Raw genomic sequence first — 19,071 nt, 5'->3', positions numbered from 1 at the left:
TCTGTCTCCTGCCCGTCCCTGGGCAATGGAACATCTCAGGGTAAAACCGATTGTATATTCTGTTTACTGAGAAAGGAGAAAACCGCCTTAGGGCGAAAGGTGGGACTTGCTAGCGCAATGCTGCTCTTTATGCACTAAAAAGGTTTATGAAGGTGTTTGCATATGCATATCAAGGCATAGCACTTTCCTTAAACTTATTCATGTCACAGAGATCTTTATTCATATGTCTTACTGCTGACCTTCTCCCTATGATGATCCTATTATCCTGCTACTTCCCTTTTTTCTAAGATGGTAAAGGTAATTATCGATAAATACTAAGGGAACTCAGAGACCGGTGCCGGCGTGGGTCCTCTGTATGCTGAGCGCCGGTCCCCTGGGCCCACTTTTTCTTTCTCTATACTTTGTCTCTGTGTCTCATTTCTTTTCTCATGTGTCTCGTTCCACCTAACGACAAACGCCCACAGGTGTGGAGGGGCAGGCCACCCCTTCATGAGTTCATGCTGGAATGAATTAAGACTATCGGGGACTGTTGGGGAGGCATGATTGGTTTTGAAATGTGAAAAGAACATGAGATTTGGGAGGGGACGGGGGCGCAATGATAGTTTGGCTGTGTCCCCACCCAAATCTCATCTCAAATTGTAATCCAAATTGTAATTCCCACATGTCAAGGGAGGGAGCTGGTGGGAAGTGAATGGATCATGGGGTGGTTTCCCCTATGCTGTTCTCATGATGGTGAGTGAGTCCTTACGAAATCTGATTGCTTGATAAGTGCCTGGTGCTTCCCCTGCGCTCTCTCTCCAGATACCATGTAAGACATGCCTTGCTTCCCCTTCGCCTTCTGCCATTACTATAAGTTCCTAAGGCCTCCCAGCCAAGTGGAACTGTGAGTCAATTAAGCCTCTTTCTTTATAAATTACCCAGTCTCAGGTACTCTTTATAGCCGTGTGAAAATGGACAAATACAGATACCCCTGAGACTACATGAATAACGACAGATGCCTGATTAGTTCCTACCTGCTTCAACCCTAGTCACCACTGCCTGAAACCACACGTCAGACCCCAAGTCAGAACTGTCCAACTAATTCGTTTCTGAATTCTTGATCCACAGAAAGTGTGAGAGAAAAGAAAATGATTGTTGCTATTTCAGGTCACTAAATTTTGAGGTAATATGTTATGTATCAATAGGTAACTGGAGCCCTTATTGCATGAAGAATTATGAAAAGTAATTTCACTTTGCTATGTATTAATTTTAAGTGGAAAATAGAACTAAAATAACATTTTATATCCAATTGGGATAATATATTTGATTATTATATACATTATTGGTATCTTGGGAATATTATTCAGAGCATCCTAATTTTAGTAGAGCAGGCCTGAAATTGCTGACATCACATAAATTTAAGATCCTCTTTATCCAGCTTAATGAGGCCTTTATGTGTGGATTTTTTTTTTCTTTCTGAGACATGGTCTCACTCTGTGACTCAGGCTGGAGTACAGTGGCACAACCACTGCTCAGTGCAGTCTCAACCTCCTGGGCATAAGCAATCCTCCCACCTCAGCCTCCCGAGTAGCTGGGACTACAGGCACTCACCACCATTCCCAGCTAATTTTTCTATTTTTAATTAATTAATTAATTTGTATTTTTTTTAGATGAAGTTTTGCTCTTGTTGCCCAGGCTGGAGCCCAATGGCATGGTCTCGGCTCACTGCAACCTCTGCCTCCTGGGTTCAAGTAATTGTACTGCCTCAGCCTCCCGAGTAGCTGGGAATACAGGTGCTTGCCACCACGCCCGGCTGATTTTCGTGTTTTTAGTAGAGACAGAGTTTCACCATGTTGGCCAGGCTGGTCTCAAATATATGAAATTTAAAAGTACTCTATGACAAAGAATCTAAAGTGACAAACCTTTCATACCTTGGTAACATTCATAAGATCACAGAATGTGGAATAAAAAACATTATTTCAAATGAGAACTTAGAAATCATGATGAAAATAGGATGAATCAAAGGAAACTAGAAATTCTAGGAAAAAATCCAAATTACATCAAAAAATACAGAACAAGAAAGAAAAGTAATTTGGGGATGAAATAAAATGGGGATACTAAAAAGGCCATGATTCAAATCACATAGAATAACTGCGGTCAAAAGGAGCAAGAAGAACAATTTAGCTAATTAAGAATAATCATAAAGTTATTTTCATAAGTTACTTTCATCAGTTATTATGAATTATATGATTATCAATTACAGGATGAAAAATGCACGTTTGACATGAGAAAATAAACAGGATATACACCTTACATGTCTAAATCTTGATTACACATTGTATAATGAGTTACAAATTAAAATGCCATTTAATTTAAAATATTTCAACTCCTGTCATGGTCTGCTAAAAAGGAAAAAAAGAATTGGGATTCTGCAGAAAGAAACATGCAAAATTAAACACACACAAAAAAAATGCCTGGAATTTTAAAACTCTTTTTTTTCCAAACAAATTGCTGAAGTGTCATGAAAATAAACACTGAAAGCAAGGCACGATGAAACTGCTAGGAGGCAAATCAACACTGGTGAAAAGATCAAATACACTTGGGCAGACCCACCTAGAACATTTATCCATAATTTCCGCAAGTCTTCAAAAATGTAAGGATGACAGACAGGAATGACTGGCATACAGCATCAACAGTATGTCATCAATATTATGGTTCCCAAACCACAAGAGATTTAAGATAAACAACTTGATTCCATTTGCTTCTAATTGATTTGGTCTAAGATAACCCTTACATGCAACCATTAAGTTTGTAATGTCGTTAAAAAGCCTTAACTTTACAGATGTTCCCTCTTCTACATTTGGTCTTTAATTGAATGGAATTAGCAGCTCAACATAATCTCAACGATACAATTAACATTATGTAATACTATATAATGCCCATTATGGTATTATAATCATTGGAAACAAAATCTAAGAAAATCCAATCAGTATGTTTTATTGATGATTGAAGGTTCTTTTTTGTTGTAGTTTTCCCCTCTTTAAAGGGATTTATAATACCACTTACCTGCAAACGAACAATTCTCTCAAATATATCTCCTCTCATGCTCATCTCAATATCAAAACGAGAAAGTCTTTTGTCTGCTTCTGTACTTGCTGCTCGTACTTCTTTGTCAGAGGATACATGCTGGGGAAAGTCTAGCATGGTCCTTTCCACTGCGGATGGAGACCAAAATATTACCACACAACAGGACTTGCCAAATCAGTATTAAGCCAAATACCTCATACCCAGTGAATTCTCATGCCAATAAAAGTTTTTTTTAAATTTTATTTTATACTTTCTATAAAGGCTCCTAAGGCTACCAAGAAAAAGCATCTAGTGCAGGACTTGGCTGTTCCAGTTGGCATCATTATGAACGGTAAGGATGTGAGCTGAGCACTTATCGAAGTACACTGGGGTATAATTTTTTTTTTTTTTTTTGAGACAGGGTCTTGCTTTGTCGCCCAGGCTTTGTCGCCCAGGCTGGAGTGCAGTGGTGCAATCACAACTCACTACAGCCTTAACTTGCCAGGCTCAAGCAACCGTCCTGCCTCAGCACCCTCCTTCCCCAACACCACTGAGTGTCTGGGACCACAGACATTCAGTTAATTTTTGTATTTTTTGTAGAGATGGGGTTTTGCCATATTTCCCAGGCTGGTCTCCAACTCCTGGGCTAAAGTGATCCTCCCACCTCAGCCTCCTAAAGTATTAGGATTATAGGCGTGAACCACTGCATCTGGCCTGAGGGTATAATTTATCAACTGGGAATGTAGGAAGAGAAAGACACAGTTCCTATACTGAGGCATCTTAGGATCTGGGATGGGGAAAGGGTACATAAAAAGATAAAGACTCCATAGAAAATCTAATCAAAGCAATGGACCCTACCCCAAATGCACACATACATAAAAACATTCAAAATTCCAGATAATTTCAAAGGATTCCCAGAAATCTAAGTGGACACATCCAGTAAGTAGCTAGACATTGGAGACATTCCTGTTAAATAACAATGATAATTTCGTTTGGTTTGATCTTCACATATTAAAGTTGGTTCTTGGGTTTTTCATCAATTTCTATTTTGACTTTAATTGGGTAAAAATCTCTGATGTCAGTGAAATAACCAATACTATACAACAAAAATAAGTATGGGTTTATAGTGATGGTTGTGCTATGCTGTGAAAATAAGTGAATTTTTATTTGATTAACTTCAGTATTGTGAAGGTATTATAAACAGTAAAATTTCCATATGATCTCTAGGAGACCGTAGAGCTATCCTTTATACAGCAAGAAATTATACAGTTAAACAAACTGCCTCACTCATATCAGTCCTCTTAAAACATTGTTACAAATAAAGCTATTAGAAACACTTCCCACAAATACCAGAATAAATCCATAAGGTATATTTTTGAAATATCAAATTATGAAATTATACTTTTAGGATTTAATATATAATTTTATGTCTGTTGGTTAAGGAAAGAATGGAATAGAAAATTTTGAAATTTAATACAGCACTTATTTAAGTGATAATGGTTAACTACATGGTTGCAATATGTTTACTTTTAAAAATTAGTTATAAAATGGTGGCTCATGCCTATAATCCCAGCACTTTGGGAGGCTGAGGTAGGTGGATCACCTGGAGTCAGGAGTTTGAGACCAGCCTGGCCAACATGGTGAAACCCTGTCTCTACTAAAAGTACAAAATGAGCAGAGCGTGGTGGTGCATGCCTGTAATCCCAGCTACTAGGGAGGCTGAGGCAGGAGAATTGATTGAACCTGGGAGGTGGAGGTTGCAGTGAGCCAAGATTGTGCGACTGCACTCCAGCCTGGGCAACAGGAGTGAAACTCCGTCTCAAAAAATAAATAAATAAAATAAATAAAATAAAATAAAATAAATTAGCTATAAAATGTATTAAGAAGGAATAAAAATTGCTCAAAAACTTATATAAGCAAAATCAAATGCAGGAGCCCACAATTAGAAACATATTCTTAAACAAAGATGCTGAAAGCCATTTCCTTCCTTACTTTGCCACAAAGACCTGGAACCAGATTTATGCTCTCACTGCCAAACTATAGACAATGCTGATGCCCAGTGCCTGACACTAGACAAACAAGGTTTCAACAGCTACTGTGAGAGGCATAAAGGACTCAGAGAATATGCCCAGATAAGAGAAAGTTAGTTTTTAAAAAATCTATTCCCAAACTCACAATTTTCAATAATTAACCCATAAAAATAAATTTATAGAGGAGCAAGAACAAATATCACAAACTTGAAAGTATGCTGAAAAGATCTATTATTGAGAGAAAAACAATTTAAAGTAATTATTATTAAAAGATTTTGTTTGAGCCAGTCATAGTGGCTCACATCTGTAAGCCCAGGGCTTTGGGAGCCAAGGCAGAAGGATCACCGGAGACAAGGAGTGGGCAACATACATGAGACAAGCCTGGACAACATAGTGAAACCCCATCTCCACACAAAATGTAAAAATTAGCTGGGCATGGTGGAACAGGCCTGCAGTGTCAGCTACTCAGGAAGCTGAGGCAGGAGGATCTCTTGAGCCCAAGAGTTCGAGGCTGCAGTGAGCTAGGATTGTGCCATAGCACTCCAGCCTGGGTGACAGAGTGAGACTTTGTCTCAAATGCCTAAGTTATGGGTTGCTATACCATCTTGGCCACAAGTGACTGAAGAAGTGAGCACCTGAACCAAGGACAAACCACATCCATGATGGTACACGCACATGAAGTCGCCAGCTGGAAAAGCTCTGCTGAATAGGGACTAACTCTATCCCTTTGACTGTGACTAATGAAGACAATCAGAGCCTTTTATTCAGGAGTTTAAATTCAAGACGTGTAATAAGATTGAGAAGCCATTAATGAAGGTGAAGCAGTTGCTGGTAGGAGCAGAAACTGAAACAAATGCTGAGATAAGAGAAAACAGCCAAGTCCTTTTTACAGTGAAACATAGAGAATGAAGGGATAGTGGGGAAGGAGATGACCACGTCACTAGGGCTATGCTGGATTCTGACAATCTTTCAAATTACAAAATGCACACGAATGTTTACGATCACCAGTTCTGCAGCTATCTTATATTCTCTTATGAAACCTGGATATACAGCCAAGATTGTCCGTCATAATCATTCTACAAAATATGTCCAACCCTTAGAGGTAACCAAAGGGAATCTTCATTCCTTATAACGTGAAGGGTCTAATATGTTATAAAAATAATGTATGTCAGGGCAGAAAATAGAGAAATACATAAAGAGGAAAGTAAAAATTAGCTATAAACCCATCACCTGATACATTAAACATTCTGATGATTAATCTTATGTGTTAACTTGGAGGGTGTTTTTGATGAGATTAACATTAGAGTGATGAGCCTGAGTAAAGTAGACTGCCCTCTATAATGTGGTGGCCAATATCCAATCAGTTTAGGGCCTAAAAGACTCCCTGAAAAAGGGAGAATCCTCCTGCAGTCCCCAGACTTCGGCACTACTGGCTCTTCTGGGCCTCTAGGCTACTGGCCTTTGGACTGGAGCTGGAACATCAGCTCTCTTGGGTCTCAAGCCTACCAGCCCACACTGAGATTCTGGACTTTCCAGACGCCTTAATCATGTAAGCCAATTCCCTATAATCAATCTATCAATCAATCTCTCTCTTCCCACACATACACATATTTACATATATATACTTACACACACACGCGCGCACACACACACCCTATAGGTTCAATTTCTCTGGAGAATCCTAACAAAACCGTTGATAAAATTTGTTTATTTTCTTCCAGTTCTTCTGTGTCCTTTTCCCCGTGTCATTAAACACTGCCTGTAAACCATGATTTTAATGATTATACAGCATTCCAGAGGATGGATGTTTTATAATTTATTTATCTAATCTATTGGATGACACTTGGGAATTGTTTCTAAGCCTATGATATGACAAGAATACCTACTTATACATAAATTGATACATGAATTTTCCATATATATGATTATTTTCCTAGAATAAATGTCTAGGTATGGAATTAATGGGAAAGGGTATGAATATCTTAAAAGTTCTGACACGTTGCCAAAATGCTTTCCAGAAAGCAGTGTAATCAGTGTACATTTTATAGCACCTTTGCCAACATAAACAATTTTAAAATCTTACATAATTAACTTTTAAGCAATTATGTAAAAATCAATGCTTGTAAAACTGAAAAACTGAAAGAGAGAAAGCATGAAATGATTTAAGATGTCCACAAAGTGGAACACTGATAAGCTTCTGCATCTGACCTACCTATATACTTTACTTCTATATCTGCCAGTGCCTGCAGACAGTTCTCGTAAGTTACTTCCTCAATACCGAGCATTCCAACAGCATCATACACCTGTTTGGTCTGCACAATGAGCTCCTCAGTTCTTGTTTTAATTTGCTCTGGTGAAAGATCCCATCTTAAAACATTTCTGCCAGCCACAGTATAGGAAGACATTGCCTGAAGAGAAGACATCACTTCTCTTCCTAATGTCATTCTGAGTAAATTCCTGGAACCACCAACTCTAAAAAGAATCAGAAAAAGAATAAGAATTAGGGATTTCGGTTGGTTCAAAGTCAACATATGAATGTGCATTATAAAATTAAATTTTAAATTAAAAATAACTTTTTTTTTAAAAAAACAAGCAAATATTTTCAGGTGAACACATATGCACAAAACTAAGTAACTTGTATTTTCTATTTTTCTTGCATAATTACATAGTTTTAATGAAATTTGTATAATTCAAACACTGAATTGTTTGTGTAATTAAATCATATAGAAAAATAAAGTCAGGTGTTGAAGCTATAATAATTTTCCTTCATAAATTAAATCAGTAATCTTCCATCTCTTTTTTTTAAGACAGGGTCTCATTCTGTTGTCCACGATGGAGGGCAGTGACGTGATCATAGTTCACTGCAGCCTTGACTTCATCGGCTCAAGTGTTCCTCCAACCCCAACCTCCCAAATAGCTGAAACTACAGGGACACACCACCATACCCAGCTAATTTTTAAAAATTATTTGTAGAGATGAGGTCTCCCCGTATTGCCCAGGCTGGTTTTGAACTCCTGAGCTCAAGCAATCCTCCTGCCCCGGCCTCACAAAGTACTGGGATTACAGGTGTGAGCCACTGCACCTGGCCAGTATCTTTTTTATTTTAATATTTTTCCAGTGCTAACTTCCACCTACTATGTACATAGACTCAAAAAAACCTTGCAAGTTTAGCAAGGAAACATTAAAAATGTCTCTTCCTATACTGAACATCAATTTTTTTAACCAAAATTTCATGTAAATTAAGAATGACAATTTGAATTTAAGACTTGAAAAATAAACTCTGGGATAGCTATGGCATTATCCTAAAAGAAAAAAAGAAAAAAGAAATTGTTAAGAATAATGATATCAGTCTTTACTCCCTTAAGACATTCAAACTAGTAATACTGATGCCATGTTTCTCTATCTCTATACACATGCACATATATACATAAATGTAAGTATATATAATTTTAGGGCTTATAAATAAAAATGTTATATTTAGTAGCTAACATTTATTGTCTGTTCAGGCACGGTTCAAAATACTTCCCATGCAGTAACTCACTCAGTCATCCAACAACCCTCTAAGTTATATACTGTGGTTAGTCTTGTTTTACTGAAGAGAAAACTAAAACACAGAGAAGTTAAGTAGCTTCCCTAAAGCCATGCAGCTAGTTGTAGGGTCACAGGTAGGATTAAAAGCCAGGCAGTATGGATCCAGAACCCATATTCTTAACCACTATGCTAAGCTTCATTTCTATTATCTTACAGGACCCCAAAACAACCTTATAAGGTAGGTAGGGCATTATTGTATTCTCTTCTAATGAAGCAACTGAAGCCTCAGAGAGACTAAGTGACTTGTTTAAAGTCATTCATCCAGCTAATACTTATGAGCATGTACTGTATCCAGTTCATGACAGACGATGGGGATAAATGGCAAATTGTCTTAGACCCTGACATTCTAACATAGTAGAAAGGACAAACGGATAAACATGCAATTATACTACACTGAGATGAGTGTTATGACAAGGGTAAGCAGAGAGAACTCCAAAAGAAGGGAACTCCATTCTGGTCTTGGGGCAGGGCGAATGTGTCAAGAAAGATTTTCTAGAAAGAGCAACTAGCAAACCAACATTTGAACAATGTGTAGGAATTATCAAAGGTAATGCCATAAGGGGAAAGAAGGCTGAAAAGGTAAGTAGAGACATTTAGCAAATGAAGAGCCTTGGGAATCATCAGAACCTCTAACCTTGGCCAGGCATTGTGGCTCATGCCTATAATTCCAACATTTTGAGAGGCTGAGGCAGGCAGATTGCTTAAGGTCCAGGGTTCAAGACCAGCCTGGGCAAAATAGTGAAACATTGTCTACACGAAACATTAAAACAACATTAAAACAACAATGACAACAACAAAAAACTCCCCCAAACATCTAATCTTATTCTGAAGGCAATTCGAGAGCCATAGAAGGGTTTTAATCAGGTGAGAGATACCAGATTTGTGTTTTAGAGAAATCGCTCAAATTATAATGAGTTGAAAGGTTGGTAAAAGAGATCATTCAAGAGAGAAGTTGTTCTTGGGGCTGTAATTGGGGCTCATGATTAAAGTATACAAAACTAGGAAATAGGGGGAATTGGAATGATTTAAAATATATTCAGGAGTTGGACTCAATAGGACTTGGTACTGAATGGATGGAGGTGGTGGAGGTGAGAGAGTCAAGAGAGTCAAGGGAAAGGAGGCTTTTTGGGGGAAAAAAGAGAAACTCAATTTTGGACATGCCAAGTTTGAAGTGGCTACAGAACATGTAAGAGGAATTCATTAATATTAAGTGGTAATCGTATTTATAGGAGTACCCAAGGGAGTCGCAGAGAAGAGAAAAGTATTGGGGCCCTAACTCTAAATGTGATCACTGAGGTAGAAGGAACATTAGGCCAAGATGGGTTCTAGGAAGTTGTGACAAGTAAGCAGTGAAAACAGCACCAAACATACAGATGTTGAGAAAAACTGAAAAGTCTTTGTTGAATACAGCAGCAGAATGCCATTCACGACTCTGGCTAAAGCAGTGTCAGGGGAGCAGCAGGGGTATAGGTCTGACTACTATGATGGAGGAATAAGGAAGAGGTGAAGAACTGGAGACAGTGTGCATCTAGGCAATTCTCTGTGGATTTGGCCACGGAAAGAAGAAGAGCTAATGCAGTGTAGCTGAAAGAGGTTGAGACACAGAATAGATACATTTTTCACATAGGAGAGACCTAAATACTGACCTCCTCATCTTTACTCTCCACAAGAACTCATGTCCACATACTAGTTGATGCTTACAACTTGAGGCTGCCAGGCTATTTCTAATACATTTTCACATTTCTTCTTCCACCAGTTGAGTTACATACTAACTAACGGTTAAGCCTGTTGTTCCAAAACCTGTTTATGCCTGTTATGCTTATTTTCATGTAATTTAAATATTTGACTGATTAAATGTATACGAAATTTAAAAACTTATTTCTGGGATACGTAAAAGGTTTCAGAAATACTTTAAAAAAGAGAGTTACAAAAAAATTCAACTCCCACAAAAAACTTGTCCTTATGAAAGATTGGGAAAGGAACTGTGACAATTCAGAAGGCTTCTGATTTCATACTACTTATATGTTTCTTATACTCATGTTCCACTTTCGAGAAGCTGAAACTGGAAATCAAAGATGATGCATTATAGGTGTAGTTTATACAAGGACAGTAAGAAATGCCAATCAAATCATTTATAGTTAACAAAAGGCCTTGGTTTTAGATCAAAAGATTTGGGAATAAATATGTTTTAAATTTGCACAAAATATTTAAGAAATTTATCATAGTTATGATACTACTTGAAACCACCTTTTTTTTCAATTACATTATTAAGGTATTTAGAGAGACTGAGCTCCCTACAGAGATAGGAAGAAATGGAATATAAAACATGATCAATGTTTTAGACAGAAAAACTAGAGTCTCAGTAAAATCAATAAAACAGTAAAATGGGAGTAGTCAGGTTATAGTAAAAATGTGAGATATCTGAATTTAAGACCTCAAGGATTAAGCAGTTTCTCTGCAAGAGTAAAGAAACAAGAGTCTAGTTTGGATAAATTGCCTATGTGAACACTGGAGTTAGCAGACTGATGGTGGATCCTGGGAGGAGAAAGGAAGACTGAACCAGGAACCCGAGTACCTGAAGAAGGAACTCCCAGCTGACTGGGGGAGACAACATGAGCAGGATATAAAATGGGAAAACCAGATCATGAGCTTCAAAGGTGTTTTTGCACAATGAAGAAGTGCTGGACATCACAGTGGTTGCAGGGGGGCCTCTGGGGGAAAAGATACTGATCTTTCCTCCTTACTTTGTGGTATGGGGTGTGGGAGGAAGAGGGATGCATGGGAAATATTTTTGTCAGGGTTCAGTGGATTTTAGAAAAGGTCAGGAAGAGAAGCGAAGATCCAGGGAAGAGTATGAAAAAGTGGAGGAGTTGATTTACCATAGGACAAGGGTTCCAGAAATAATAATGGAGAAGTCAGTGCAGTAGATGGTTAGATACAAATTGGTTATCTAGCCATTAACCTCTTCCCCTACCTAATTATATGCACATCTTCCTCTCAACACTCATACACCCCCAACACAGTTCATGTTCTTTGAAGGTAGCTGTCCCTGCCCTCAGTACTCTTGCTTGGAATGCTGTGAGAGAAGGGGGTCTCATTCCCACTAAGTGTCAGTACACTTGTGTCCTTGATTGCAGCTGGCAGCCATCCTATGAGAATGAGCAGAATCTGATTTATGATAAAACAGACACTTTGAATGGCAGAATAAAGGAAGGAAACCAAATATTTAAAGACACCATAGAGCCCATAGATCAACTAATTGTAAAGCCTGACCGTTCCAGTCACGAGTCAGTAAGTCCCCTCTATGGTGAAATCAGTTAGAATGGGGTTTTATATTATTTGCCTCATATAGGATTCTACTGATAAAGGAGTAAGTATAGGGAGAAACCAACAGTATGGAGGTCAGAGTACAAGAAATGGCAGATGAGTAGAGGGTCTTACATACTTGGTGTTGGTGCAAAATAATAAAGATGTGAAGTTCAGGATTTATACAGTTGGCTGAAAATTTCCAAAATAATTATTTCTGCCAGCAGACGCCACTAAGAAAGAGTCAGTCATGGCCATGACAGGCTGTACTGTCAAGGAAGTCCCAGCATAGGTAAAAAAGCTGGCCCTGAGATGACTGAGTTACAGGAATATTAAAGAGAAGAACGACGACGAAAACATAGGACGTATCCATCTTAATACCCTGTTCTTTTTTCACCACTCCTCTTAGTATAAACCAGTGACTACAGATAAATTTCTATTAATACTCAGGTTTCTTTTTTTTGGAGAGAGAGTCTCACTCTATCGCCCAGGCTGGAGTACAATGGCGTAATCTCAGCTCATTGCAACCTCCACCTCCCAGGTTAAAGCGATTCTCGTGCCTCAGCCTTCTGAGTAGCTGGAATTACAAGCTTGTGTTACCATGCCTGGCTAGTTTTTTGTATTTTTATTAGAGACGGGGTTTCACCATGTTGGCCAGGCTGGTCCTGAACTCCTAACCTGAAGTGATCCGCCCTCCTTGGCCTTCCAATGTGTTGAGATTATAGGCATGAGCCACCGTGCCTAGCCTATTACACAGTTTTAAAAGAAAATTACTTCAAGCATTTCACTGATAAGATGACCTTCATTGGTTTTCATCTATTTCCTAACATTTACTGGAAGGTTGAGTGGTCATAGCATATCTGATTGTTAAGTTTTATTTTGTTTTTAATTGACACATAATAATTGTACATCTTTATGGGTACAGTGCAATGTTTCAATACATATGTACATTGTGTAATGATCAAACCAGGTTAATTAGCATAACTATCACCTCAAACACTTGTCATTTATTTGTAGTGGGAAAGTTAAACTGATAAAGATGTCAATACCTCCACCTTGGCTGGACACATATACGTTTTATAGTTTCCAAGGCAGCTAGTGAAAAGCTATTTCCCCCTTAATGTAATACTATTCCCTGAACCTGGAAGGGCTAAAAAGACAGAAACAAACGTTAGAAATCATGATGTCACGAATCAACTAAATATATTAAAATTTTTATCTTAATACTTTTTTCCTCACCTTCTGGGATTTTACCTTAATTCTTTTCAGGATTCATAATTCTTGTTACCAAAGAAAAGGAATGGTGACAGGGGAATGCCTTATACTTCTAACTAAAACATTTTGATCTACTGAGTACTTCATCTCTGCTTTTCCTCTCCCATCTTCATTTTGCGGAGCATCCCTCTTCTTCCCCTTTGTTACATTTTCAAGCTCACCCAATGCTTTAGATGCTGGTACATTGATCTCGTCTTCCCCTTCCGTGCCTCTACAGTACTGGAAAGAACTGCACCCGGGTGGGAAAACCAGTGCACCTGTAGTCATCCAGCAGCTGCGCTTGTATTCTTGAGAATCTGGTGAAGATTTTTCTCTGACTTTTTGCAGCTGAGAGCTATATAAGTCAAAAGCAGACAACCGGCATGAGCCCGTCTTTTCCTACAGCAGTTATTATGTCTAGTAATTTGAAAATGAAAAAGTAGGTCAAATCTGAGATTCCAGTTGTCTAATTAAACACTATATATTTTTTTTACTACTACAAAATTCCAGGCTCTTTATTATTTCTGTTTCAATCATCATACCTTCTTCATCATCTCCTCTGTTTTCAAAGCACTTTTCAAAACATGACCTTTGTGAATTTTTTTTTTTTTTGAAACAGGGTCTCACTCTCTCACCCAGGCGAGAGTCCAGGTGATGTGATCGTGGCTCACTGTAGCCTCAACCTTCCAGGGTCAGGTGATCCTCTTACCTGAGCCTTCCAAGTAGCTGGGACTATAGGTATGCATGACACCTAGCTAATTTTTTGTACTTTTTGTAGAGATGTGGTTTTGCCATGTTGCCCAGGCTGGTCTTGAACTCCTAAGCTCAAGCGATCCTTCCACCTCAGCTTCCCAAAGTGTTGGGATGACAAGCATGAGTCACTGCAACAGGCTAACCCTGTGAAATTTCTAACCAAGAAATAATACAGAATACCATACTAGAATTGACAGGAAGGTGCATTTGCTAGCACTGTAATCTCCTGTGTCCAAAATAATATAATAATAATAATAGTGTTTAGGCAAAGGAAGAAAGCTGGATAAATTTTGACAGAGATCATCAGGTTACAGAATTTCATTTGGACAAATGAGTATGCCATAGTTATTCTGAGTTAATTATTGCCTTGAGACTTTTGTAAAATATTTTATGGAATGTACTTTCAGAAATGTTGATTTATGGGGTTCATTTTCTTTTGAAGCATAGTTTGAAGTCCTCTACTTCCTCTCATCAAGGCTTTCACCATTCCAGTTCACCCAGATCTGAGCTTGTACCACCTTTCATCTGTGCCATTCATTTTAGACATTTAAATTACTGTCATCACCTATTCAATTAGTTTGTTTTATATTCTAAATGAAACTAGGACTTTCTCAAGCACAATGGCCATTGTACATTTCTTTCATCACAAACTCCCACCCCAATGCACTGCACACTGATGAGCAGACAGCTGTTCATTATACACTTGAAACAAGATGGGACAAATATGGCAAAAACATTAAAGCAACACCATCTTCCCTAATCATCACAAGTAAACATTCACACAGGGAAACACGTTTTATTAGAGCCAGGGCTATGGTGAAACTATATTATGTAACATTTTACAACTTCTACCTCCTACCAATTTACATTTTTTCCATCCCTTTCCCTGTCACCATGTCACTGTGTTGTACTACATGGTTGGCAGGACATTTCCAGAAATTTGTGCCAATTCTTTGAAACACTTGGCAAATATTCCTAGTATTTGCTTTGCAACTAATGTTTCTCTACAAACTGCTCTTGAGGTCTGCATTAAATCAATCCCCCCTCAAGACTGGAATTCCTGTATAAGTTTAATTATTTCTCTTGTGTAGCTATTACATCAGAAACACTCTAACCCTGATTTCTACTATTCACAAAGTTGTCTTTCTAGCCACTGTTTTGACTAAATCACCCCTCTCCTCACAACTTCTCAGGCCATAGCTCAAGTCCAGGGTCCTTTCATCAGAGCATATAGGACTCCTTTATTTCTGATTTCTGCAATGCCAAAGCCCAGCTACATACCTCACTGAGGCTTACCTGTTTCTCTTTTTCTTTCTCCTTCCTTCTTTTCTTTCTTCTTTCCTTGTTTCTCTTTTTTTTCTGTATTTCTCTCTCTCTTTCGCTTTACTTTTTTAAAAGACAAGGTCTCACTCTGTTGCCCAGGCTGGAGAGTAGTGGTGCAGTCATAGCTCACTGTAAACTAGACCTCCTGGACTCAAGCAATCCTCCTTCTTCAGCCTTCCAAGTAACTGGTACTACAGGCGTGTGCCACCACACCCAGCTAATTTTTAAATTTTTAATAGAGATGGAGTCTTGCTATGTTGCCCATAGTGAGCAACTCCTGGGCTCAAGCAATCCACCCGCTTTGGCTCCCAAAGTGCTGAAATTACAGGCATGAGCCAATGCTCCTGGCCAACTTATCTATTTCTTCAGGTATTTAGTCCATTTCTTTCTTGAAGCCTTCAGCCAAGCAGCACATTATCCACCAGACCTGTGCAGTCCAACACAGCAGGCACATGTAGTCATTTAAATGAATTATGAGTAAATAAAATAAAAAATTCAGTTTCTCAGTTGTACCAGGCACATTTTAAATATCCAATAGCCACTTGTAGTAAGTGGGTACCACACTGGACAGCACAGATAATGTTTTCACCACTGCAGAAAGTTCGAATGGACAGCACCGACTGGACGATCTCATTCCTGAGATTCCACGTGACAGCACGTGTATGCCAAGCAGCCCTGCCTGTGCCCTTCCTCGGGTACCCTTTCTCCTTTCCACTCGCAAACCATGTTCTAGGTGTCTTCTCTGGAAGGAAGAAAGGACAGAGAAACAGAGGAAGGGAGAACTCATTTACTGAGTAGCTCATGTGTGCAGGGAGTGTTAAAACACTCATCTAATTCTCACAACGTGGAGAAATAAGGAGTAAGCGCTACTTTCAAGAGCATAGTCTGGCAGAAAAGACTTTCAGTTCTTTCCATAGGGAGCAGGGCCAAGGGTATTGATAATATGATCAGAATATAAAAATGGTTTTTCCATAAGACTATTTAAATTTCATGTCCTTATTATTTTACAAGTGAGAATTAATCTTATTCACTGACTGAGCTTACTAAGATAGAAGTCATAAAAGTTTACCTAAAGGTTTCTGATACAAGACCTTCAACACAGCAAATCTTTGTGAACTTACTGCTTTCTCTCTGCTCTGTGTCCTTTCACAGCATACATTCTGCCACTGTCCCAAAGGATCGGCATCACCAGTTGGTGAAGCTCTCCCATCATGCCAGTCTCTTTCTCCGACACTCACCCCTCGCCCTACATCCTCAACCTTGTCACAGGGCACTGGCTTTTCCCCTTTGTCTTAACTGTAACCTGGATTCCTGGTGAATGCACTGCCTCTCCCATGCAGTGCACTCACATTCTCTCAAGTTCCTCACACTAGGAGGCCTTGACACAGGGTAAGCCTCTCCTTGATCCTCAAAAGGGTGTCCAAATCATTACTGCACTGTAATTCTAATCCTCTGAGGCTACTGGCTTCCTGCTACATCCCTTATTAACTCTCTTTGTTGCTATCATCAACTAAACTCTTTGCCATTTTCTCACATTCACCAAAGAATTAGCTCCACAGTCCCTGTATTAGTCTATTTTTATACTGCTATGAAGAAATACCCAAGACTGGATAATGTATAAGGAAAAAGAGGTATAATGGACTCACAGTTTCACATGCCTGGGGAGGCCTCACAATCATAGCAGAAGGTGAAGGAGGAGCAAAGTCACATCTTACACGGTGGCAGGCAAGAGAGCGTGTGCAGGGAGCTGCCTTTTATGAAACCATCAGATCTCATGAGACTTATTCACTATCACAAGAACAGCACAGGAAAAATCCACCCCCAGATTCGATTACCTCCCATTGGGTTCCTCCCATGACACATGAGGATTATGGGAGCTATAATTCAAGATGAGATTTGGGTAGGGACACAGTCAAACCATTATCAGTCCCTGTCTAAAGTTTTATAATCATCCCAGGGAGACTCTAAGGGTGGGTGGACAAGGCTTACCACTCCCTTAACTTCAGTTTCTTTTCTTTTTCTCTCTCTTTTCTTTTTGGGACAGGGTCTCATTCTGTTGCTGAGGCTGGAGTGCAGTGGTGTGATTATAACTCACTGCGGCCTCAACTTCCTGGGCTTAAGCACTTGATCCTCCCATTTCCCTAATAGCTGGGACTACACGCATGCACCATCATGCCTGGCTAATTTAATTTTTGTAGAGATGGGGTTTCGCTATGTTGCCCAGGCTGGTCTCAAATTCCTGGGGTCAACAATTCTCCCACCTTGGTCTCCCAAAGTGCTGCAATTACAGGCATGAGCCACCGTGCCCAGCCAACGTCACTTCCTTAATCTATTTCACTCCAAGAACCTTTGTGTTTATTCTTCTTACCACCATTTGAAGATGCTCCTTGGAAATCATAAAGTCAGCTATTCCACTGCAATCACAACCTTCTATCTTTTCAGCTTCCATTTATCTACCCCCATGGTTCTTAGTTTTCCATCTCCCTTAGAACTCCAGTCCTTTAATCCCTCTATTTTCTCACTCTAACAGACCTCTCCCACAGCTCCACCCTCAGACCTGGATGACTGCTGTACTTTGTTTTTGTTTTTGAGACAGAGTCTTGCTCTGTTGCCCAGGCTGGAGTGCAGTGGCGGGATCTTGGCTCACTGCAACCTCCACCTCCTAGGTTCAAACAATTCTCCTGCCTCAGCCTCCCAAGTAGCTAGGATTACAGGCATGTGCCACCACCCTTCTTGGGCTTTTGTGATAATGATTCCTCTTTTCATTTGATGTCACTGGCTGTTCCCTCATGATTTTTATCATCAGCTGTCTTTTTTTAAGTTTTGTTTTTGTTTTTTAGCCCCTTCTCAGGATTCCTTAGAGCTCTTCAGGATTCAGTTCTATGGCCTCTTTTCTTTTCTTTACATCTTGCACACCATGCCTGTTCCATTTGTATGGCTACACATGTCACCTATAGCTAAAGAATTATAGATCTGTACCTCCAGCACAAATCTCCTGAATTCTAGACCCATATGACCAACTGCCTGCTGGGTAGCTCCACTTGGATGTCAATGGTCATCTTAAATACAGTATGTCTAAAATTAAATTGCTCATCTTCCTTGCCCCCAGAACCAAATCTGTCCTCCTCTTTTATTCCTTATCTCAGGGATGATCACCAGTATATACTCAGTTGTCCGAATCAGAAACCCAGGAGGTTCTTCCTGGATGCCTTCTAAACTATTCTGCAGATTGCCTGCAGAGTAATCATCCTAAAATGTAAATCTGATCATGACACTCCCTTTCAATGGCATGGTTCCCCAGTGACTTCAGGATCAAGTTCAAGCTACCTACTTCTGAATCTGCCCTAACTACCATGTTGGCTTTGTCAGTGCCATCCTTTTGCTCTTGTATCTAAGCTACAGACATAATGAACTACTTTCACATCTCCCTCTGTTAAGCTCTCCTCAGGCCTTTACCAAGAGTTTACATGCATGTTCTTATTTAATCCTCCCAATAAGCCCAGAGGAAGATATCAGCAATCCAATTTACTGGGTACAGAGAAGTAAAGTAGCTTGTTCAAGGTCACATAGCATTTGTGCAGCTGGGATTCAAACCCAAGCCTGACTCCAGAGCCCATACTCCTTTGTAGTTTTATTTATAAACTGAAAAGTATCCGAGGGCCCTTATTCTTTATTATCCTATACTGATGTTGCAACTCCCATCCCAGAAAAGGAAATCATCAAATTTTTCACCAATTGCACTTCTCTGATTTTGTACTTTGCTTTTAAT

At 39.2% G+C, this 19,071-nt stretch overlaps 1 protein-coding gene across 10 annotated transcripts in view; it reads right to left on the bottom strand.

The window, feature by feature from the left end:
• NLN (neurolysin) overlaps positions 1 to 19,071 on the bottom strand; it is a 96,166-nt gene that overhangs the window by 55,541 nt on the left and 21,554 nt on the right. For 3 of the 10 annotated variants that reach the window (XM_078004772.1, XM_001087239.5, XM_028849475.2), the window contains exons 2-3: positions 7,288 to 7,547; positions 3,046 to 3,194 (exon numbers count right to left, since the gene is read on the bottom strand). Coding sequence is in view for 9 of the 10 variants with exons in the window: in XM_001087239.5 (XP_001087239.3) it covers positions 3,046 to 3,194; positions 7,288 to 7,547 (409 nt within the window). In the remaining variant the exon portion in view is untranslated. Of the gene's footprint in view, positions 1 to 3,045; positions 3,195 to 7,287; positions 7,548 to 13,408; positions 13,582 to 13,615; positions 13,626 to 15,275; positions 16,045 to 19,071 lie in introns of all 10 variants that reach the window. The other 7 variants (XM_078004768.1, XM_078004771.1, XM_078004769.1 and 4 more) reach the window with 6 other exon arrangements.

The sequence above is a fragment of the Macaca mulatta genome, chromosome 6, assembly GCF_049350105.2.
Source record: "Macaca mulatta isolate MMU2019108-1 chromosome 6, T2T-MMU8v2.0, whole genome shotgun sequence".
Taxonomy (NCBI): Eukaryota; Metazoa; Chordata; class Mammalia; order Primates; family Cercopithecidae; genus Macaca; species Macaca mulatta.
This window is presented reverse-complemented; position numbering and strand designations above follow the sequence as displayed.